Consider the following 24,415-nt stretch of genomic DNA (forward strand, 5'->3'; position numbering starts at 1 on the left):
ATTCCTGAGTTTAGACACGAAATCATCCATTTCGAAGATTATGCTCAACAATATGAAAGAATAACTGGACGCCTGTCCTTGAGTTGCTACCACTAATTCTCTTATCCTTTAGCCGAGGTGTCACATTCTCCGGGCTCACCAGCGCCCTCTGCCTTGTGGCAGTCGTACTGTCTGCCTCACCAAGTGTATCTATAAAGGGCAATTTAAAAAGAATAAATGAGTCACAAACTGGCACCAATGTAATCAAACAGATCATGAGAAATGGAAAAATGTATGCATTTTTCAAGCTATATTTTGCTGTTGAGGCACTGCCTCACCTGACTGCACATCACTGGTATTCATTATAAAATGCATATCTATCTGAAGAAATGTGCATAAAGAAATATTCAGGGGAGATAAGGTTATTTGTTTAAATGTCATTATCTGTGAAGACTATCACATCAAGTATCATATTTATCTAAAAATCTAAATCACACATTAGAAAGACTTATTCCTGTTTTTGTTTGATCATTAGACATGGTAAGTAAAAGTATCTCATGTTGAACTGAAATGTTTTGTTTTTTTCCACTTGTGTGTTCACACACAGCCTGCAGTGAAGACAGTCATGATGGAGCCTCATGTATCTCACAACAGGTTCAAGGTTTTTGAACATAGAGTTGATGTGCCGTACCAAAAAGCTCCAGTTTGGTCTCATCTGTCCAAAGCAGTGGTCCCCAACCTTTTTGGGGCTGTGGACCGGTCAGCCAGTGTGGAGCTATTCCGCGGCCCGGTGGCAATGGGTCTGCGGCCCGGTACCGGTCCGCGGCCCGGTGGTTGGGGACCACTGGTCCAAAGGACATTCTCCCAGAAGCTTTGTGGCTTGTCAACATGCATTTTAGCAAATTCCAGTCTGGCTTTTTTATGATTTCTTTTCAGCAGTAGTGTCCTCCTTGAAGTCCACTTTGGCTCAAACAATGACAAATGGTGCAATCTGACACTGATGTACCTTGGCCTTGGAGTTCACCTTTAATTTCTTTGGAGGTTATTCTGGATACAATTCGAACGATCCGTCTCTTCAATTTGTCATCAATTTTCCTCTTGGGGCCACGTCCAGGGAGGTTGGCTACTGTCCCGTGGGTCTTGAACTTCTTAATAATATGAGCCACTGTTGTGACAGGAACTTCAAGCTGTTTAGAGATGGTCTTATAGCCTTTACCTTTAAGATGTTTGTCTATCATTTTTTTTCGGATGTACTGGGACAATTCTCTCCTTCGCTTTCTGTTGTCCATGATCAGTGTGGTACACACCTGTTCTCCATTACTATCCATACAGTGACTACTTGTCTCCCTTTACATAGGCAGACTGACTGATTATGAGTTTGGAAACACCTGTGATGTCAATTAAAGGACACACCTGAGTTAATCATGCCACTCTGGTCAAATAGTTTTCAATCTTTTATAGAGGTACCATCATTTTTGTCCAGGCTTGTTTCATTAGTTTGTTTTTTTTTAAATAATTATGTTAATTAACAATTCAAAAGTGATGGCTGTTTAGTTTTCAATAAATTTTTATTTATTGTTACTTTTGTAAGTTTTGAGTGATTTCAGTGAGAATTGTGGGTTTGTCCTTCTTTAACTGAGGGGTACCAACAATTTTGTCCACGTGTGTATGCCTAAACTCCTTCCCCTCACAAGAGCCTCCTGACTCCGCCTCATCTCAACTCCTCAAGGCCGTACGGTTTGGATGACGGGATGGTTGTTTGTATAGTTGCATACAGTGATGGGATCACTCTGTGCTCGAGCAGAGCTCCCGCGACCTCTCCACACATCTTTTCAGCTCATATCTTTTTACCTCGTATTGAATAAATACTCTGAGACAGAGTGGGACAGGCTTGTATATTATAAAGATAAGATAAGATAAAGATACTTTATTGATCCCTCGAGGGAAATTTGCACGTTGCAGCAGCACTGTGTACAGACTCATTAAAAGAAGCAACCAGTCAGACAAACAATAGTGAATATTAAAAAAAAAGTAAAAAAAATACAAAGATTAAAATTAAGAAAATTAAGGGAGCACCAAATAAAGTATTTAACCACATCGTTGAAAAAACCTTGCAGGGGCAACATGATTTCTGTGGACTGTTAGAAATAAAGTGGCCAGTGTTTGTAGAAGGACGGACTGTTAAAAACAAGTACAAAGGAACTTTAATCAGAAAACAAGGCCTCGGCACCTGGAGAAGGAAAAGACTGTCAAGGAAGGGAGGCAGGAAAAGAAAGCCAGGTGTACCACAGAGAACAGAGTCTGGAGGAGGAAGAGAGGAGAAGGCCGGAAGATTCTCCCCCCAATGTCCAGAGCCGCTCTGTGGTTACCTGCTTTTCGCCACCGGATTACCTTTTTTCTTTCTGTGGATGGACTAACGCATGGGTTTTTGCTTTCCGATTTTTCTATTTTTTTCCCATTAACTTCACAGACTTGGACAGAAACCGGTGAGACCGAGCCTGTCTATTTGACTGAGAAAAGAACTGATTAATTTGAGAAACATTATTGAGTATTGTATACTTTCCTGCTTGTAAATGTGTCAATTGGTGGTGGACCTGTTAATTGAGAATTTGTTTGGGGCGTGGTGAAGCATAGTATGAATACACCAAAGGCAAACTTAAAGTGAGACTGTGGCAGAGTTTTATTTTAATGTGTGATGTGGATGTTGCTCATACATTCAAGCAGTTAAAGTGCTTGTGCGTACTCTTTCTCTGTGAGAGCAGAGAAAGTTGGAATGGGACAACTTTTTAGCCGGGGAGTTTAATAGTCAAATCAGGCCACTTTTAGCCACATGAAAAATTAGGCAAGAATTTAGCACGTAATATCAATGATTAATTACAAAGCTGAAAATAAACATAAATAACAAGCAACAATTTAATAGCCATTCTTTATGTATTTTATGCCTGAATATTTATTTTTTAAATGCTGTTGTTTAGTTTGGTTACTAATTGTGGTGCCTGCACAATGCTAAAAAGTGGCATTAGCTTAATATATTAGGCTAGTTTATACTTAAATCATCAATGAAACTTAGCGTTATATCTCCCTTACCATTTGCCTCTTCTGGCCGTCTTCTTAAAAAAATTTCAGTGAGCTTTGCACATTTGGCAGCATCCTCAGTCAATGCTTTTCTCCTCTTTAACCTGACTATTTCATCCCCACCTAGTCTCTTTCTATTCATTTTCACTTGCACAAAACAGCCGTCATGCCCGCTTCTCCACCCCGCCCCAACTTTTGGTGGACCCAATTAAACTGTGAGCAATGGAAACGGGTGTTTGTGAAGAATGGTATCTGCCAAACTGCCGGTGTTGATTCTTACAGGGACAGGACGATTCAGAGCAAACGGCCCTGCAAAGATTCATTTGTATTGTAGCGCAGCGAGTTGAGGTGGGTGGCTGCATGGGTGCTGTTCTGAGTTCCAGAGTAATGGGAACGCACCAGGCACTGATTGGCCCTCGTTTCTGTCACTCAATCTGTTGTTGGAGGTTTGGACTAATTACGTGCAGCTATTGGCTGAAGAGGGGCAATGGGGAGGGCTATGCGGGAGCAAGGGAAACAAGACGTTTTGGAGAGGCTGATATAGAAGTTGCTGCAAAGCTGTACGGCGTTGGTTACGGCCCTATGTTACCAAAATAAAGACTATTGAAAAGAGATTAACTTTCGGTGCCTCAGTGTTTGAAAGGGACTCTACAATATTCTACAGTGACATTTTTTTCCTTGAAACTGACCAACCGGCCCATGAATGAAGCAGCCGACTGGGAATTCTCCCAACTCTCCCAATTATCCACTCCGCCCTTGCTGAGAACACACTTGGGTTTGATTTCTTTATTTCCACCACGCAGAGATTTTTTTCTAAAACAGTTTTATAAAAGTTTATCAGTGTTAGCTGCATCTCTGCTGGATCTTTGGATAAAACACTCATCAAGAGCAGGATTTTCACAACATACTGACACATGAACAGAGTGTCACAGAGTGGCCTGTACTTGGCTGAAGTGTGCAGCACTTCTTCCTTTTCTGTTTTCATTTGTGCATTTCAGCATCAGTCAGGAGTGATGAAGACATCCTCCAGATGTTTTCAAAGACAGAAATGTGTCTCCATCCATTTCTGTCTGTGATCCTCCTGAATATTCTGGACCTGCAGCTGCCACTGAAGAACCTGATGATCTGATGGAAAGCTGAAAGTCTCTGCAACAAAAAGGAAAGAATGAACCAGAGAACAGAAGCACAGAGCTGAACTAAAGATCGCTTTGGGAGCCAGAGCTTCAGTTTGATCAGCTTCTAGAGAAACTTCATGAAGAGTTTGGACATGCCTCTGCTGGATCATTACAAAGACTTCAATAGTTCTGGAAACAAAGAGACTGAATGCATCAGCCTGTTCCAAACAATTGTGAGTCAATGTGAAGCGTGTCAAAAATCTCCTAAAGTCAACCCAAAAGCTGCTGTTGGGTTGCCACTGGCATCAACATAGAATGAGACTAGATCTGCATGAGCCAGGAGTATGGTACCTACATGTTATGGACCAGTTTACTAGTTTCAGTGCAGGAAGTCTTATGACCACAAAGAAGTCGTCTGAAACAGTCAAACACTTCATTCATGACCAGATCAGTGAAGAGACAAATACAGAAAACACAGACGATGACCTGCTGTCTACTTTGGAAGACAGTGAGGCAGATGGACCAGATCACAGAGAAGACAACATCAAGAATAGTTCCAGATTGTTTCTTGAAGACAGAAAACACAATCTAAAGTCCAGCTAAAGTCCATCCCGTCCTTAAGCCGCTCCTTGAATGTCCACCATTAGAGCCAGCTGTGGAGGAGGAAGATGGCGTTGTTGCAGCTAAAAGGAACGAAAAAGATAAAACTTTAACATTTACAGGCTAAACAACTGATCCATCACGAGCAGCAGAGCTGGCTTCACCTCTCACTGATCAACTCACATCAAAGAAAGGACAACTTCTGTGGCTGCAAGACGGAGCAGACCTGATTTCATGTTTGATGCAAGTCATTTGGTCAGACACAAAGGAACAACTTGTAGAGTCTCACTAAAAAAGGAGCATCATCACCTTGGAAGTCTCTTCATGATGGTCACTGGACAGTTCATTGAACTGGAAGAAAGTTCACAATCAGCTCTAATGGTTTTTTGTTCTTCTAAAAAAGGTTCTTGAATTGGGTTTAATGAAGGTTAAAGAACATGTACATTATTTTATTCATTAAAAAAGAGGGAGATTGTCTCCAACTGTCTCATGTTTATTCACATGCCATGCAGCTAGGGGGCGCACTACTCCATTGTTGATGTTATGGAGGAGAATAAGTTAAAGGGCTGTGCTTTTCTGTCTGTTTGTCTGAAATGACAGTGGCTAAATTAAGTTTTTCAGAGAATATTTTTTGACCAACAGAGCTGTTCTGAACCTCACTGCAGACTGATGAGAAAAGCACAGAGAAACAGTTTGTAGACTTCAGTCTTCTTCACACCTCCTGATGGAGCTCTGTGATCTGACCTCAGTCCTGAGCTCAGCAGTCAGAACTGGACTTGAGGAGTCCAGCTTTGGAACCTGCAGAGAACCAACAAACAGCAGAAAGCCACACTGTGGGAAAGACTCCACACTTCTGACTGATGTTCACGTCCACTTTATTCTTCACAGGAAAGATTAAGACAGAACACTGACAACTAAAAATAACAGAGAAACACTTCTAATCTCTACTAGAAAACAGGAATCACAACAACACAAACACCAGAATGTTTCTTTATCCATCTCTTAAGTAATACATTTTTACTAAACCTTTCCTTCGCAAAACTGTTATTTGCTAACACGACTCAACAAAATATAAACTGCAAATTTTTTTTTTTTAGACAACATTGTAGCGAATCACATAAAGTGTAAAAAAGAATTAGAGAATTAAAATATTCCTATTGTCATGGTAACTCAGACTTAGACAGCATTGTCTCAGCATAAACTACAACCACAAAGATTACCTCAACAATATTACAAAAGTACCGACACTTACATCTTTTTTAATCAAATTTACCATCATATTTAAAAAATTTTGATTCACATGTTAATTAGAATGTTTCTCCAGTTTGTTACAAAAACTCAAACAACTGAAAACGCTTGTATGTAACTTTTGTTTCCAAAGGTGATTAGAGATTAGGTGCAAGAGGAACCACTGCTTTTCAGAGTCGATACTAGTGTTTTGAAGGAGTGTAGCCTAAGGGCAGTGCTGGCAGCGTACACACTTCCTGGAAGGGGCTGTTCCCCCATGTTCATACATATGAATGTGAGGACTCAGTCGATTTCATGGATTGGGGCTGGAGCTCAGAGAGCAGGGTAGGAGAGCGTTGCTCGGAGATGAATCGAGCAAAAGACAGCTTTGCTAGTGGTTTTCTTTTTTCTTGTGAGGAAATAACACAATACACTTAAAACCTCTAAAAAGTGGATTTCGAATGATATAGGGCTTTTTAAGGCTCACTGAAGCCTTGGCAAGTGTTTGGAGTTATTTAGTAGATTAGTGTGGGCCCTCGGGAGTTTTGAATATTATATGTATTCACTATTTAAATTAAAAATGTCTAAACAGGGAAAACTTGAGTGGTTTTTTATTACTTGTTAAATAAAACTACCAAAGAATGGGTTAAGAATTTATTATCTTGGTGTACTAATTCTGTGCAAAATTCCAGCCTCTTTTCAGTAAAAAATGAAAAGAAATAACTTTTGAAAATATTTAAATTTTCCAATTTAAACTATTTTTGTTTTCTCTTATGATGCCTTGGCTGTGAGCTTTCCTTTATTTTGCTTTGACTCAAATTTTGACATTATTAATGAATATTTTTGTGTAGAAAAAGGCTTCTCTCCTGTATGAGTTCTCACGTGTCTTTGGAGATTAGATATTTGACTAAAACTTCTGTCACATTCTTTACACGTAAAAGGCTTCTCTCCTGTATGAATCTTCATGTGTGTTTTGAGATTAGATATTTGACTAAAACTTCTGTCACATTCTTTACACGTAAAAGGCTTCTCTCCTGTATGAATCTTCATGTGTGTTTTGCGACTAGATGTCCGACTAAAACTTCTATCACATTCTTTACACGTAAAAGGCTTCTCTCCTGTATGAATTCTCATGTGTGTTTTGAGATTATACATTTGACTAAAACCTTTGCCACATTCTTTACATGTAAAAGGCTTCTCTCCTGTGTGAGTTCTCATGTGTCTTTTGAGATGAGATATTTGACTAAACCCTCTATCACATTCTTTACACGTAAAAGACTTCTCTCCAAAATTAGTTTTCATGTGTGCCTTAAGGCAAGATGTTTGATTAGTACTTCTATCACATTCTTTACCACAATGTGGTCCCTTGTGAGTTCTCATGTGTGTTTTGAGATAAGACAAAAGGCTAAAACATTTATCACATTCTTTACAAGAAAAGGTCTTTTCTCTTCTGTAAGTTGACATGTGTCTTTTGAAACTAGATCCATCGCTAAAATTTTTGTCGCATTCTTTACATAAAAAAGGCTTCTTTCCTTTGTAAATCCTCATATGAGTTCTGAATTTGAACCAGGAACCAAAACTTTTACCACATTCTTCACAGACATAAAGTCCTTCATCAGACTTTGTTTTCATGTGGGAAGACATATTATGAGCAGTTCTTGTTCCTTTACTAGACTTTAAATGGGAAACTCTCTTTACTTTTGGATGTGGTTCACATTTTTTAACCAAAATTACTTTCTTGAACTTTTTATACCGAGCATCAGAGTCACTCTGACTTTCTGACATGTGAGAGCTGGCCACACTTTGGACATGACTTCTATCTCTTTTCTTCCTCTGATCTCTGTTCTGTGGCTCTGTCTCGTCATCTGAAGTTGATGTTGATTCTTCATGTTGGTTTACTTCATTATCCTGACTCTCAGTTACACTGAAGCTCTTCAGTTTGTTTAGATCTGCCTCACTGTGATCATTTTCCTCATAAGAAGGAATCTCCCTCAATGTATCAATCTCCTGCTTTAGATCAAGCTGCTCTTCATCCTGACTGATGTAGATGTGTTCTTGCTCCTCTTTAACCCATGGAGGTTCTGGTTTCTCATGTTCTTTAATCTGAGGAGTTTCTGTATCTCCCAGCTTCTTTTTAATCTGCAGAAATTCTGTTTTATCCTGACTCTCAGTTACATTAAAGTTCTGCTGATTGTTTCGATTTACTTCAGTGTTCTTATTTTCTTCACAAGCAGGATACTCCATCAAGATATAACTCTCCGTAATCTGTATAGTTTCTAGTTCCTCCTGCTCCTCTCCAATCTCTGGGGATTCTGGATACTCTTGCCCCTCTTCAATCCGTAGAGGATCTGGTTCCCTCTGTTCCTTTTCAGCCTGTTGAGGTTCTACTTTCTCCTGCTCCTCTTTAATCTGTGGAAGTTCTAGTTCCTCCTGTTCATCTTTAATCTGTAGAAGTTCTAGTTCCTCCAGTCTATCTTTTGTCTGTGTAGGTTCTGGATCATTCTGTTCCACTCTGAAGTTCCTCTGCTGGTTGCAGATATCTTCCTCTTCTGTCAACCAATGCTGGGGGAGGACTGCAGGGACACAAATACAAGAAAGTATCAGTTTTTTGTATTGTTAAGTACCTAATAAATTTTAAATGACCTCAGTCAGAAGCCCTACAATTTTACATTTTTAAAGTGCATCGGTACTACCTAGGGCTGGGCGATAAAACAATAATTATCGTTATTGCAGTAGTACTTTTTCTCGATGGTGAAATGAGTCTATTGCGATAAACTTTCGTTTTAAATGAACACGGGAGAAACCCCCGGAGGAGCCGCGCTTCTTCTTCTTTTTCTTACGGAGCGGCTGATTCTAGGAGCCCAGACTGAGAGGGGGGGCACAGAGGCCCCGAATGATGACAAAAGGACACAACAGAAAACATGATTTCAGTAAACCAATAACCAATAAATAATCGCAAATACTTTTATGTTTAATGTCAAGGTAACAATGTTTATATATTTTGTTCTGGAAACATCGTCACCGGACCCCCCTCTCTACATTGAAAATGGTTCGGTCCGACTGGATTATTCTTCCGCAGCTGTTTGTGACCGACAGACCCACAGAGTTTGAGGGAGAGAAGACACGCTTTAAAATCAGGAGTTTAAACACCTGATTTAGAGGAGAACCTCCATGAAAAAAGAAAAAAGGAGACAGTCTGTCTATTGCCGCGCGTCTCGTGTCACGCGGGGCTGAAAGAGGAGAGAAGGACAGACTAGCGTGCTCGTAACAGCTGCGCGGGGGGGGGGGGTTGAGGGTTCTGTTAAAATATTAACCAAAATCTTTTGTATAGAGCTTCGAATTAGAATAATTTGTTGTTTTATTATGTATCAATAATGAATTTGTTAGTTACATTTGTGCCGTTTATGCTCATTTCTTCATGAGGTGATCTAATAATAGTAAAATAAACTTGTTTTTAACGACTCCTGACATGACACTAAATGAAGAGATCTTATGTGTTTGATCAATCCTCCAACATGTACACATGTCAGATGACTGAGTGAAATGATAATTAAATCTATTATCAGAACTGTTTATTTTAAGATTAGGTTTACATTTTATTATCTTCTGCTTAATCTTAAATAAACAGTTCTGATAATGGATTTAATCATCATTTCACTCAAAACTCAAGTTTAAAGATAATGATGGTTAAGATGAGTATTTTACATCCAGTCGCCGCACGAACCAATTAGTCGACTAATTGAAAAAAATAGTCTGAGATTAGTCCATCCATCCATCTTCTTGACCGCTTCTTCCCTTTCGGGGTCGCGGGGGTGTCGGAGCCTAACCCGGCATCTGATGGGCGAAGGCGGGGTACACCCTGGACAGGTCGCCAGTCTGTCACAAGGCCTCAATCACACACCCATTCACTCTCACATTCACACCTAGGGGCAATTTAGAGTCACCAATTAACCTATGAAGCATGTTTTTGGACGGTGGGAGAAAGCCGGAGTCCCCGGTGAAAACCCACGCATGCATGGGGAGAACATGCAAACTCCACACAGAAAGGTCCCAGCTGGGATTTGAACCGGGGCCTTCTCGCTGTGAGGCGAGAGCGCTAACCACTGCGCCACCGTGCAGCCCTAAGATATTATTCGACTATTGAAATTATCGTTTGTGGCAGCACTAGTGACAGGGACATTTTTTCAATACAAATAATGCCCAATATAATAATATGTAAACTAAATACTTCAATCTCAAAGTTCAAAAATTACTGCTTAGTTTTAAACTGATGTTCATAATAAATGGTTAATAGAAATGAACTTTTTAAAAACAGGCATTCAAGTTTTTTTACAAACAAGAATGATGAAAAAATAAACCACAACAACTATATTTTGAATTTACCTGTGGTTGGATCAGTGAGATTTTTCTTGACTAAAAGTAGCATCTAGTAGTTTTTTTTTTTTTAACCAGAGCATTTGTAGTAGAAAACAAACGTTCACTATCAATGCTTGTGCACTCACTGCCATTGACTGAATTTACTTACATTTATTCCTTTTTGTCGAGATAAAAGGACCATTTGGGTGACGCCGTGCCCGAACTGCGCGTGTCCCTCTCGCGCGCTGCAGCATTACTTCACATGCGCGGCCACATTACAGTCTGATCAGATGCACGTGAGAAGCGTTCGGCGGTATTTCAAATAAATAACCATCCTAACAAGTGAACAGCTGAATCTTTTTTCAGTTTAAAAATACAACAACATCCATTGAAGTTTGTCTCGAGCTCCTCAGACGGCTGCGTCTAATTCAGGCTGAAGCTGGAAAAGTGCGGCGAAGATGAAACTTTGGTTTGTTATTTTATGCGCATATACGCAACAAACAAAAAAAGTCTAAAGCACATAACCTCAGAGTGAAATCTATTTCTACGGAGTAAATCCTCATCTAAAAATGTCGACAGCATGCTCCTCTTGTTGTTTTAAACTGCTGCATCGGTACATTCCATTGAGGAAAACAACAGTAGGACAATGATTGGTACATTGTTGAATTGTAAAGTAGGTGTTAAAAGGTCTTCACGGACCCATTGATGAAGTCTGCTCCCATTGGCTACTCGTCATCTGTCAATCAAACCCCCCAGACTTTCGACGTCAGACCCACAAACGCTTATTGAGCCATCCGATTGGTCAATTTGTAACTAGAATAACTTGTGATAATAATAAGAAATCTTAAAAAAATTAGGATTAGAAAAAAGAAGTTAATCAGAAACCAGCAGAGGAAGAATGATTATTCTGACATATAAAATTTCAGAGGTGATCTTGCCTTCCAGACAGTTGCCCCAAAACTCTGGAATGCTCTCCCATTGCCACTGCGTCAGATTGACTCTGTTGAGTGTTTTAAAAGCCAATTGAAGACGTTTCTTTTTAGTAAAGCTTTTAGTTGATATTTTAACTTTATTTTACCTTCCTCCAACCTTTGAGTTTTTGTCTGCTATTAGTATTTTATCTTTTTACACTATAATTCATATGTACTGTTTTATTGATTTGTCCTGTATTTTATCTTTTGTGAAGCACTTTGTGAGTGGTCCTCTGTGAAAAGTGCTATATAAATAAAGACTTACTTACTTACATATAAAATGACTGAGAAATAACTGTCTGTTTCCCAATGTAAGTCAATGGGACTTTGGCCTTTTTGCAACCCAGTGGTACTTCATATGTGGAACACGGAAGGAGGGGGGCTTGATCAGTCCAGTTCTTATATACAGTCTATGGTACATACGCTAAAAGACATGTCGGTAGAATCAATGTGGATCACAGTAAAAGTTGTTTTATTGAGAATGAATTAATCCGACCACATTTTAGTGAGTTTCCGTGTCTCATCGTTGTGGTTTTATGGTGTTGTTTTTAAGAAAACTCTGTTGAAACTACAATAAAGCTTTCATGGCAGTAGCCCAAGCGCGCCATGTAGGAAACACAGAAAAGCTAAATAGACGTTTGTCAGTGGTGTTAAAATAAACGTTCTGACAAGTAAACAGTTGGAACAATTATTTCCTTTTGGATAACATGACAATTAATGCTCTACATTTGTCCGCGGCTCACCGATCACCTCATTTCTACTGTGTTTACATTACAGATTCTGGCCGCAGGGGAGAACTACATTAGTACCACAACTCCGCGGAGAAGGTGGGTGTGTTTTCACTGTAATCTGGGGGCGGAGCTTGCAGCACAGACTCTTCCTGAAGGGAGCTGTTGGCATCCATCTTACGTAAGAACGTTTCAAACTGTTTGTTTTCGTGGGTATGGGAGGGGCTGCTGCAGACAGTGCAGGATTTTAGAGGATTTCTTTTAAATGCATGAACAGATCAAAATACAATTTTGGGGTTCTTTATAGTGAGGAATGAACAGTAAAATGCATTTAAAACCTCAAAAAGTAGAATTTTCATGGTAGGGCCCCTTTAAACATTTTTTAGAAAAGACTTGTCCTCCTAAATAGGTTTAGACAACAGGTGACTGACTGACAGATCTCCTCTTAGGGTAAAGGAGTCTTTTTAGCTTTGCTAAAGAGAATAAACAACTCATTTGTGATAGAAAATAAAACTTTTTATAGAAATATTCATAGAAAACTAGAGAGCAAAAATTAATAAGAGATTTAAGGAATTCCTTAAGCACTGAAAGTGCTTTTTTCTGAGGTTGTTTTTATGTTGTACCTTCCTCTGTGTTTGTGTTCAACATGTTTTAAAATAACATAGGATGCTTAAGCTAGCAGTAGCTAACAAAACACCTGCTGCATTGTTCTACAAACATTTTTACAGTTTGTATTTAGTTGCATTTAGTCTTTGAGGCACTTTCCAAAGAAGATGTTAAAATATTTTGCAATTACTGATTTTGTAAAAAAAATATTCTGACATTTGTAACCTTTGTTTAAAAAAAATCAAATAAAAAGAGGGAGGGGAAAAATTAAATTAAAATCGAAAATCGAATTTGGAAAGAAAAAATCTGAGATTATTTTATTTGGCCATATCGCCCAGCTCTAGGTTCTAATGATATCAGCTAGTCATGAATACTCATCATCATATTCAAGCTAAAACAGTCTTCATTCATTTTGAAGAATTTTAGATGAAGATATGATTTACATTTGGTTCAAAATGCTCAATAGTTCTGAAGATATTGAAGCTAAAGTCACTAAACTTTCTCACATGACTGATTATCATCTAGATTTACTAGATTACATCATTTTTGCAATTTTTTACTCGATAGTTGAAGCTACTTCACAGAAGAGCTCTGTTTAAGTGTTAAATGATCAAAGAAGATTGATGGAATGAAAATAGAGAACAACCTGAACCTGTTCATTACTTTGTTCATTTTAAGATGGGGAGAGGGGCGGGCTGACCACCCTCTAAAAAATAAAATCAAGACTGGTTCAAGGACCGGCCTGAACCAGACTGAAGTCGGTGTCTGACTTTGAAGTTCCGGTAACAAGATTATTTTTTTAAATGAAACAGACTGGAGGTAAGACAGTTCCTATGAGGGACCAACAGATCATTGTGTGATATCTATAAATTTAACTCCTAAAACAGAAAGTTCAGAAAGAAAAAGTTCTTGGAAATTGAATACAGGCTTCCTAAAAGATAATCAATAATGTAATGTGGTTAAAACATCTTTGATTATCAGTCAAAGAAAAGATCTCTATTGTGTCACCTGGTATAAAATAGGACTATTTTAAATATGATGTCATAAAATAATCTATCAATTTAAGCAAAGAAATCTTTTAAAATGAAGAAAAGGAAAGACAATTGTTGACTGATCTAAATAACTGTTGAGGAGGGCGGGATGAAGGTCATGAACGCTACAATGAAATCACAGTGAATAAAAATGTTCTCAAACACAAACATTCAATCTGGTTTATCATCCCTTCATATTTGGATCAAATTGTTGGTGGTTTTGAATTTCTCTTCAAATGTGATTTGTGAAGAACACAGAATTCATCGATTTGACCTCAATTTCAAAAAATGTTTATTGAATATGTTTATTTTGACAATAAAAAAGCAAAAAAAAAAAACTTTTAATTTTGTTATTTTATTAACATAACCCAACATTCAATTTGGTTCTATTAAAAAATGTTTATTTTGAACAATTTTGTTCATTTTCAATATTTTTTTATTTATAAATGTTGTTTTCTGAAAGAGAAAGTGATCTTGTGCTTTTTATAAATTCCTACAAAAATATAGAAGCTACAAACTCTTGAATTGTCTAATGTTTTACCTGGATCAATTCTTTTATTCTCTAATTTTATTTTAATATTCATATATTTTTTATTGTTCCTTTCAATTTAAGTATTATATGTTTTTTTCTTTAATATTATAATTTTTACACAAATCTATAGTTTTTTATCTGCTGCTTAGATTTTGTTCTAGTTTACTATTTGCAAGATGTTATACAGCTTTTTGATTTTAGTTTAAATGTTTCAAATGGAAAAAAAGATGAGTAATTTTGAATTTTGCAAATAAAAAGTTGAGAAATTAAAAAGAAAAAAACTTGTCCGTGACGTCAACACCTTGCTTTGTCCAGTTCATTATAAACGGTCTATGGGTTCTGGAAATGATGAGGACCGCAGAGTTCTGGACCAGTTACAGAAGCAGTCATGGGTCCACTAGAACCTGGATCTGAATGCTGAAGAAGAAGAAGAAGAAGTGAACTTACCTATGTGGTGGAGCTGAAGCTGTGGTTTCCAGCAGATATCCAGCAGTCTGCGCTGACGACAGAGCTCCTGCTCGTATTGGACGATGGTTCCTTCACAGAGTCTGAAGATTTCTTCAGCAGCAGCAGCGAGTCGCTCGCTGATCAACTCTCTCAGAGACTGAAGGGAAGACATGGTTCCTGCAGCTGCAGAAGATCTTCAGCTCCAACAAACACCAAAGTCCTCTGAACAGCAGCAGCTCCGATCATCTGCTAGTCTCACAATCACAGCCACGTTGTCTTCACGTTCAACACGTATTCACTCATTTACGACACTTTAGTTAAAGATGACTGTTCTGAGCCGAACCACGTATCGTTATATCTCTGTAGAAACCTCACAAACGTCCTAACGAAACACCGCCGTCCTCTCAGCACAAGCTAACGCAGCTAGCATGCTAGCGCGGGCCGTCATGCTTACTTCCGGGTCACGAGAGAAACGTCACACAAAAATAATGCAAAACAAACAAAATCAAGTCTATTTAAGCACTGAAAACTTTAAACATGTGTTTGTTTTTTGTTTTAATTTTATTTGTAGCATTTTAAAGAGATTGAGCATTACTTTTGAATTATTTTGTGTGACGTTCCTATCGTGACCCGGAAGTAAGCAGCACGTGGCCGCACTAGCAGGTTAGCTGTGCTAGCTTGTGTGGAGACGACGACGGTGGGTGTTTTGTTCGGACGTTTGTGAGATTTCTACAGAGATTTAGCCATACGTGGTTCGGTTGGTGTCTGTTGGAGCTGAAGATATTTTACAGCTGCAGGAACCATGTCTTCAGAACCTTTGGAAGAGTCTGTCAGAGAACAACTTTCTGCTGATGAAGAAACCTTCAGATTCCGAGAAGGAACCATCGTCCAGAATGACGATGGTCAGCGCAGACTGCTGGATATCACCTGGAACCCGCAGCTTCAGCTCCACCTTCTAGGTATGTTCACTGCAGACAAATACATCCATCACCGTCTTTGTTTTCCTCGTCTCAGCTCTGTTATATGGATCCAAACTGTGCGGCTGGATAGCTCCAATATTGCTGCCATTTTAGCTTCACCGCTAATGTTAGCTTGATGTTGTGATATGGGGTCAAATCAGGATCAGCTTAAAGTGAACGAAAAAACAGATTGAAAACTTGAAAAATAGATGTAACTGAAAAAAAAGAAAGTGAAAATTTGAAACCTGGAAAAAAAAATTGAAAATTAAAAAAGATGAAGATTTGAAAAAAAAAGACTAAAGATTTGAAAAGTAAAAGAGTGAAAACTTGAAAAAAAAAAACTAAATTAAAAAGTACAAACAAATTATTCTTTAGTAACAGCTGCTGTTTTGAATTTTCAACTTTTTTTAAGATTAAAAAAAAAAGTTGAAAATTCAAAACAGCAGCTGTTACTTAAGAATAATTTGTTTTTAATTATTAATTTTTCATTTAGTTTTTTTTTTCAGGTTTTCACTCTTTTACTTTTCAAATCTTCAGGGGGTTTTTTTTCTTCAAATTTTCATTTTTTTTTCAGGTTTCAAATTTCACTTCTTTTTTTCAGTTACAACATCCATTTTTCAAGTTTTCAATCTGTTTTTTGGTTCTCTTTAATCTGATCCTGATTTGACCCCATACTGTGAGTCTTCCCACCAAATGTTCACGTTTCCATCAGAGGCAGTGGTCCTGCGTCGACTGTTTCTGTCTCAATTGTAGCTAAAACAATCAACTAACACCTTCTTCACATTTCAGCATCAGATACATTTAGCAGCCCAGGTGTTTTGTCTGATACTCTACATCATGTGTCAAGCCCCGGGGGCCAGATCTGGCCCTCTGAGTGATTCCATCTGGCCCTCCAGATTATTTTATTTTATTGTCATTAATGACCCGATGTTATCTTGCGCTCATTTCTAACTTGTATAATTTTGACAACATACATTTTATGCAGAGTAAAATATTGAAAGTTATTTAAGGTTTAAATTGATTTATTCTGGAATTAAATTATGCCTGTTTTTATTTAAGTTGTGATTTTTACGTTTTCATAATTGGCATTCTGCTAGCTGTTTTGGCTAATTTAGTTTTTTTTTCTTCAGTTTTTTTAGGCTTTTTTGGAGATTAGCTAATATTTCAGCTAAATGCTACTTGTTTTGGCAAATTTATTCTTTTTCGTTTATTAGGGTGTTTTGGAGTTAAATTTATGAATTTTGCAAATTCCTTTGGGATTAATAAAATACTCCATGCTAGCTGTTTTGGCTAGCGTAGGCCTTTTTTAAAATTTTTAGGCTACTTTGAAATTTAGCTATTTTTTTCAGGTTCATGCTAGCTGTTTTGGTTAATCTAACTTTTTTTTCTTAGTTTTTTAGGCTAATTTGGCATTTAGCTAATATTTAGTTGACTATCAGCTTCAGCGTTGTTAGCTATCATTTTCAGCCTCTTCCGCTACCAACTTTAACATCTTTGGTGGCCAAATTCATGAGCAAACACAGACGTTAAAACAGTGAAGAGTCTAAAGTCTCACTAAAAACATGAACAATTATCTCCCTCAAGAGGGAGCATTATCACAGGTAATGCTATATATCCAGTTCATAATTATGTTAAAAAGTTACAGTTTGAAACTTACAAGGAGGAAAAGATTTGGTCCTGACAAAAAAATGAACATGAAAGTGTTATAGAAATGTAATTTTTGATGTTTATTTTATTTTATTTTACTGAACGTTGATTGAAGTTTTGAATTTAAAATGCCCTTCCCTTGCACTTGGGCTTTTGTTAGGCATTTTATGTTACAGCCTTTTATTGTTAAGAAAGTTTATCTCAATACAATGTTACAAAATAAAGTATTTCTGATGAAAACTATTAATTTTGTCATTCTTGTTTTCATAATTAATGTAGAACCGCTAAATTCCACGAACCACACATTTTTTTCTTAAAAAAAGGCCACATGTAAATTTGCGATAAATCGCGAGTTTTCTCTGGACAAAATGCGATTAATCGCGATTAAAAATTTTAATTGCCTGACAGCTCTAGTAAAGAGTTACAGTAATCCAGTCTAGACGTAACAAATGCATGGATGAGTTTTTCAGTGTCACTTTTAGATAACATATTCCTGATCCTAGCTATATTACGTAGGTGAAAAAATGCAGTTTTACAAGCTTGAGATATGTGAGCCTTAAATGATAAATCCTGGTCAAATAAAACCCCTAAGTTTCTGACTGAAGAATTGGGGGCAACATTTACACCATCCAGGGAGACTATCTGATCTGAGAGAGCATCTCTCAGGTGTTTAGGACCCAGTATCATGACCTCAGTTTTTTCTGGGTTCAGGAGGAGGTAATTAATTGTCATCCAGGTCTTAATGTCTCTGATGCATGAATTCAGTTTCTCTAGGTGGTCATTCTGATCTGGTTTAATGGATAAATACAACCGCATGTTATCTGCATAAAAGTTAAATTAATAACAGTTTGGTCTAACAGAACAAAAATAGAGATTAGTCCCTTTTCTGAAGCCAACAACTCTGACCAGTGCAGTTTCAGTGCTATGGTGAGGTCTGAACCCTGACTGAAAATCTTCAGTGACTGTTGTCCTGTAGGTGGCACTGCAGCTGCCTAACTACAACTTTTTCTTGGATTTTAGAAATAAATGGGAGATTAGATATTGGTCTATAGTTGGCCAAAATGTCAGGATCCAGGCTGGTTTTTTTCAAAAGAGGTTTAACAACTGCATATTTAAAAGACTGAGGCACATAACCAGTCTCTAGAGAGGTATTTATTATAGTAATATTGATTCACTAATAAGGGGGAATATTTCTTTAAAAAGGTTAGTGGGGATTGGGTCTAAGAGACAAGTGGAGGTTTTGGAAGACTTAAGAACTGATGCTATTTCTGCTTGGTCCACAGCAGTAAAGCAGTCTAATGTTACAGACGTTTCTATGGATGCTTTTATTTCTACAACTTCTGCCTGCTTTGGGTTGATAGTGGGAATAACCACATTTAGCTTGTGTCTAATATTTGAAATTTTACTATCGAAGAATTGAAGGAAATCTCCAGAGCTGATAGTAGCAGGAATATGTGGTTCAACCGAGCTGTGGTTGCTGGTCAGCCTGGCTATAGTACTAAAAATCTTGGATTATTTGCATTTTCTGCTATCAAAGTTGTATAGTATTGAGTTCTCGCTTTACGCAGGGATTTTTTATAACTTAAGAGGCTACATTTCCAAGCATTCAGAGAGTGCTCTGATCCGGAACGGCGCCATTTTCTTTCTAATTTACGAGTTATTTGTTTTAGGGAACGTGTTTCAGCGTTAAACCACGGTGCTACTCTGTTTTGTCTAACAAGCTTAAGCTTCAGAGGGGCAACAAAGAAGTGTTCCCCTGAGGGCTTGCATGGTATCATTGAAATAATATTTGATAAAAAGTCAGAAAACTCGAATAAAAATTCTGAATACGGGCCAGGAGGGAGATAATTATGAATAAAATGGCTTTTTTGATCCTTCCGTTTGTTTGATTTATAGATAATACAAGACTTTCAAATTAGTTACAAATGCGTTTATCTTCAGTGTTAAGAAGTAAGCGTGACTCTGAAATTACTGCTAACACATCTCCTTTCCCAGAAATCCTGGATTTCTGTTAGTTATCATAGCTAGGAGGGGTTGCTTCGTTCAACCGAACATAATCATCCTGTTTTAACCAGGTTTCTCTTAGGGCTAGCAGGCTAAGTTTGTTATCATTAATCAATTCATTGACTAAAAGGGACTTTGAGGAAATTGAATGTTTTGTTGTCCACATTTAATGACATAGTTTTTGTTTCTGTGACTCATTCCTTTCTTATGCCTTCCATCACATAAGCAGTAAGAATTACTGGGCTAGCTCTGTTTGGGGTTAGCACCAGTGTTAAAGACCACTCAGGGGAGAGTTGTAACCCTTGTGCTTTCCTTGGCTTGTTCACATTAAAAGTAGGGTCATCTGGACCCCACAAGACAGTGCGCTAAGCTTTTTTTTCAATGATTGTTGATCTTTACTGGTGTCCAGTGACAGACATGAAGTCGTGTCCACCTTTGTCATGGAAGGGCTAACACCTCAATGTAAGGGTGGGGTCATCTGGACCCCATAAGAGAGCACGAGGGTTAAACTGCTGCACTCTCCCCGGGTCTCCTCTCTGACTTGTCAGGCTCCATGGCTAAAGCTAGCAGAAATGTTTCTGGAAAGAAGAGCCGCGCCGTCCACTGGGATGAATGCCATCTCTCTGCATGAGACCGGGCTTTTCCTAAAACACATTCCAAATGTCCACAAAGCCACGATTTAGCTAACCAACGATTCAAAGATGAAAAGCGACTAGATTTAATAACTAACCAAGTTTGACAGAGGACCAGAGAAAATTACTGTCTGACACAGATTTAGCCAGTTTACACACCGATCATTGCCGCCTGTGTGAATTATGACTCGACGAAACCTGGCCTTGCTCTGGGCTAACATTCGGGGGTTTCCTTTGATGTCACCAACTCTGGCTCCCAGGTAACATCTAACTGTAGCTCCCCTGAGCTTTATTTGTTTAACCTCAGATGAGCCGATGATCAGTGTTTTCAGTTCAGTTGGTGCGTCGCTGAGGGGAGAAAACCTGTTACACACTGGGTCCCTTCATTTAGCTTTGTGTTTCTTTCTCACTGGTACAAACTCATCCTGGGGATTCCTCAATTGCTGAGAGGGCGGTGGGATGCTAGCTAAGTTAGCTTTACTTATGTGGCTAGCGCTGCGAATAGCAACCTGGCTAGCTGGCTTAGCTTGCACTGTGCTGAGATTAGAGCTGTAGATCGTTGCTTAGGTGGCGGTCCGATTCGATTCATGAATGAAGCTCAACAATTACAGCCAGACAAAATAAATGTTTGTTTTTCTGTTGAAAAATCTTAAGTTTTGCCGCTGTTTGAAAAACGTTTCCCATTCAAACTTTTTGAGCCTTTATTTGCACTTTACATCACCATGCTGTTATTGTAATCCTTGTGCTATCCTAGGCATGCTTACATTAAAAATTGGGAACTTGGAGCTGCATGCCCTCCTCCAGCACTTTTCAGAATCTGCTCATGTTGAGTCTTATTGGTGTGAACTTCGTCTAGCTGAAAATTGAATTAACTAAAATATATCAAGCAACTAAAATCAAACAACTTCTTGATGTCCTGTGAATCCTCCACCACTGTCTACATTTTGCCTTAGGTGTGGATGTGTGTGTGTTGTGCTGTGATGTCATGTGACGGACTGCCAACCTGTCCAGGGTGTACCCTGTCTTTGCCCAACAGTAGCCAGTTTGAGCTCCGGGAGCCCCATGACCCCGAACTGGATAATACAGGTTAAGAAGATGGATGGGTGGGTGAATGGTTAATAATACACAAAGTCCTTTAAAATGATTTACTCCTGTGTTTGTGTCCCTGCAGTCCTCCCCCAGCATTGGGTGACTGAAGAGGAAGATCTCTGCAACCAGCAGGGGAACTTAAGAGAGGAACAAGAGGATCTAAAACTTCCACAGACTAAAGAGGAACTGAAGGAACCAAAACCTCCGCAGATAGAAATGAAAAAGGAAGTGACAGAAACTCCAAAGATTAAAGAGGAACAGCAAGAACAAGAACTTCCAAAGATTAAAGAGGAACAGCAAGAACAAGAACTTCCACAGATTAAAGAGGAACAGCAAGAACAAGAACTTCCACAGATTAAAGAGGAACAGGAGAAAACAGAATTTCTGCAGATTAAAAAGAAGCTGGGAGATACAGAAACTCCACAGATTAAAGAGGAACAGGATAAACCAGAACCTCCATGGGTTAAAGAGGAGCAAGAACACATCTGCATCAGTCAGAATGAAGAACAGCTTGATCTAAAGCAGGAGATTGATACATTGATAATGATTCCTTCTTATGAGGAAAATGATCACAGTGAAGCAGATCTAAACAAACAGAAGAGCTTCAGTGTAACTGAGAGTCAGGATGAAGAAGGAAACCAACATGAAGAATCAACATCAACTACAGATGACGAGACAGAGCCACAGAACAGAGATCAGAGGAAGAAAAGAGACAGAAGTCATGTCCAAAGTGTGGCCAGCTCTCACACGTCAGAAAGTCAGTGTGACTCTGATGTTAGAAAAAAATCCAAGAAGGAAACTTTAGTAGAGGAACACAAACAATCTCCAAAAGAAACAAAACTTTCCTCTATTAAGTCTGGTGAAAGACAAATAATTGCACACAATGTGTCTGCCGACATGAGAGCTGAGTCTGATGGAAAACCTCATGTGTGCAAAGAATGTGGTAGAGGTTTTGTTTACTTGTCTAATTTCAGAAAACACATGTGTACTCGCACAAGAGAAAGAATTTTTTGTTGTCCAGAATGTGACAGAAAATTTAAACGAACATCTCATCTTACATCACACATGAGAATACACACAAGAGAGAAACCTTTTCGTTGTCAAGAATGTGATAAAAGTTTTAGTCGAATGTTTACTCTCAATGTACACATGAGAACTCACACAGAAGACAAGCCTTTTTACTGTCAAGAATGTGATAAAAGTTTTAGTCTGATGAACAATCTTAAAAGGCACATGCTAATTCACACAGGAGAGAAGCCTTTTTGTTGTCAAGAATGTGATAAAACTTTTAGTCAAATTTCTAGTCTCAAATCACACATGAGAATTCACACAGGAGAGAAGCCTTTTTGTTGTCAAGAATGTGATAAAAGTTTTAATCGTATGTTTAGTCTCAATTTACACATGAGAAGTCACACAGGAGAGAAGCCTTTTTGTTGTCAAGAATGTGATAAAAGTTATACTCAAATGTCTAGTCTCAAAACACACATGAAAACTCATACAAGAGAGAAGCATTTTTCTTGAAAGAATGCGATACAAGTTTTTATCAGGCATTCAGCCTCAAAAGATATGAGAATTAACACAGAAGAGAAGTCTTTTCTGGAAAAAAATGTGAGTTTGTCACAATTTAAGACAGTAATTAAATTGAAAGGAGGCGGAAGTGAGTAATGCATAAAATTAAACTTTTTTTCTGAATTCTGTTCTTTGTAGTGTAGTTTTTGACTTTATTATTTGTGATGTAGTAATCACATTTATATCTGTATGATTCTTTACGATATGAGCTTTACTTTTTTAGATTGTCAATAAAGTTTTCCATTAAATTTCATTCTTTCAGGTGTATCAAAACAGTTCAATCTTCAGCTCTTGAATGGATTTTACCAGTTTAGATGGTACAATGTCTTTTTTATACTTACATTGTTTATGAATTTGAGTTAAAGAAATTATGAAAACTTGAAAAGTATTGCTCAATTTTGCTGGTTTTATTAAAATTTGATAGATTTTTTTATTTATTTTTTTTAGTTTTAAAGTTTGATTTGATTTATTTACACACATAAAAAGGACATATAATTACAGACAAAATAAAAAATAACAAATCAATTCATCTGATGGTGTGTTACAGAAACCCATGTGGGTTTATTCAAGATGGTAACATCTTGCCCTGATTGATCAGTACAGAAAATGTAATTATTTAATGAATATTAATTTCAGAAATGTTTAACAGCTGTAATTTTGAAGACTGGATCACCATAAACAAAATGTGTGGCCAAACGAACAAAAACCCTTAGTAGTACTTGCCCAAGTAATATATAAATAATAGAGACATGGATAAATTAGGAAATAGTACTGTGACAAAATAACTCAAATGTACATAATCTTTTATTCTTCTAATGATGCCCAGAGATTTTGTCATTTTTTTGTAGACTACACCAATGTGATTTTTTTTCCCCCAAGCATTTGTCATCTAGCAGGATTCCTAAAAATCTGATGGATTAAACTTCTTCAATTTGTTCATTTTCAATGTAATTTTTAATTGTTGTTTTTTCCCGCCTGAGAATACATTGAGTCTTTTTTTAACTAATTTGTTGGCTTGAAAACAGGTAGTGTGTTTTTTTAAGTCCTTGTTTAGTTTTCTTAGAACTGTTTTTAGATCCTTATGAGAATTCTAAAGAATGGTGTCATCATAAAATAAAATGGAAAGTTTGGATTTACCAACACTTGCAGATTATTTTATATAAATAAAACAACAAATAGATCCCTGGGGTACACCTAATTTTATTATTTCTCTTTTGGAGTCGTAGCCATTTCTTGTCGCATAAAGTTGTTGCTTTGACCTTTTGCGTTTCAGTTTATGCTGAGACATTGTGTATGTTGTCTAAATTTGTTTGTTACTATGACAACACTATAAATATTGTAATTGCATGTTTATTTCTGACAAGTTTTACATGACCTTTGAACCTTTCATTGTCATTTTAGACAACAAATGACTACATTCCATACTAAATATTTGTTGAGTCATGTGACTAAATAATTTGGTGAAGAAAATATTTTCTTTAAATTGCTGTAAGGAAGAGATGGATCATAAAAGACTGTTATTTATGTCTTGTGTTGTGATTCCTGTATTGTAGTATAGATTAGAAGTGTTTCTTTGTTCTTTTTAGTTCTCAGTGTTCTGTCACAGTCTTTGAAGAATAAAGTGGACGTGAACATCAGGCAGAAGTGTGGAGTCTTTCCCACAGTGTGGATTTCTGCAGTTTGTTGGTTCTCTGCAGGTTCCAAAGCTAGACTCCCCAAGTCCAGTTCTGACTGCTGAGCTCAGGACTGAGGTCAGATCACAGAGCTCCGTCAGGCGATGTAAAGAAGACTGAAGTCAATAAACAAGAGTCCTCTGAAAAACTTTATTTAGCCACTTTCAAATCAGAC

General features: G+C 37.7%; 2 protein-coding genes across 2 annotated transcripts; one reads left to right on the plus strand and one right to left on the minus strand.

The window, feature by feature from the left end:
* Window positions 1–5,627: 5,627 nt before the first annotated feature.
* On the minus strand, window positions 5,628–14,718 carry LOC112141716 (gastrula zinc finger protein XlCGF57.1-like). Its single transcript, XM_024264868.1, has 2 exons — window positions 14,668–14,718; window positions 5,628–8,569 (listed from the first exon to the last, which is right to left on the minus strand). The coding sequence occupies exon 2, from the start codon at window positions 8,238–8,240 to the stop codon at window positions 6,768–6,770; it is 1,473 nt and encodes a 490-aa protein (XP_024120636.1). The 5' UTR covers window positions 8,241–8,569; window positions 14,668–14,718; the 3' UTR covers window positions 5,628–6,767.
* A 522-nt stretch (window positions 14,719–15,240) lies between these two features.
* LOC112141714 (zinc finger protein 568-like) lies at window positions 15,241–22,128 on the plus strand (the record flags this gene model as incomplete). The annotated part of the gene is given in 2 exon segments (XM_024264864.2): window positions 15,241–15,626; window positions 21,081–22,128. Coding segments are annotated over 2 exon segments (1,205 nt in total), but the record flags the coding sequence as incomplete, so codon positions are not given.
* Between the last annotated feature and the right edge of the window lie 2,287 nt (window positions 22,129–24,415).

Source organism: Oryzias melastigma, unplaced genomic scaffold (genome assembly GCF_002922805.2).
Source record: "Oryzias melastigma strain HK-1 unplaced genomic scaffold, ASM292280v2 sc00270, whole genome shotgun sequence".
Classification (NCBI taxonomy): domain Eukaryota; kingdom Metazoa; phylum Chordata; class Actinopteri; order Beloniformes; family Adrianichthyidae; genus Oryzias; species Oryzias melastigma.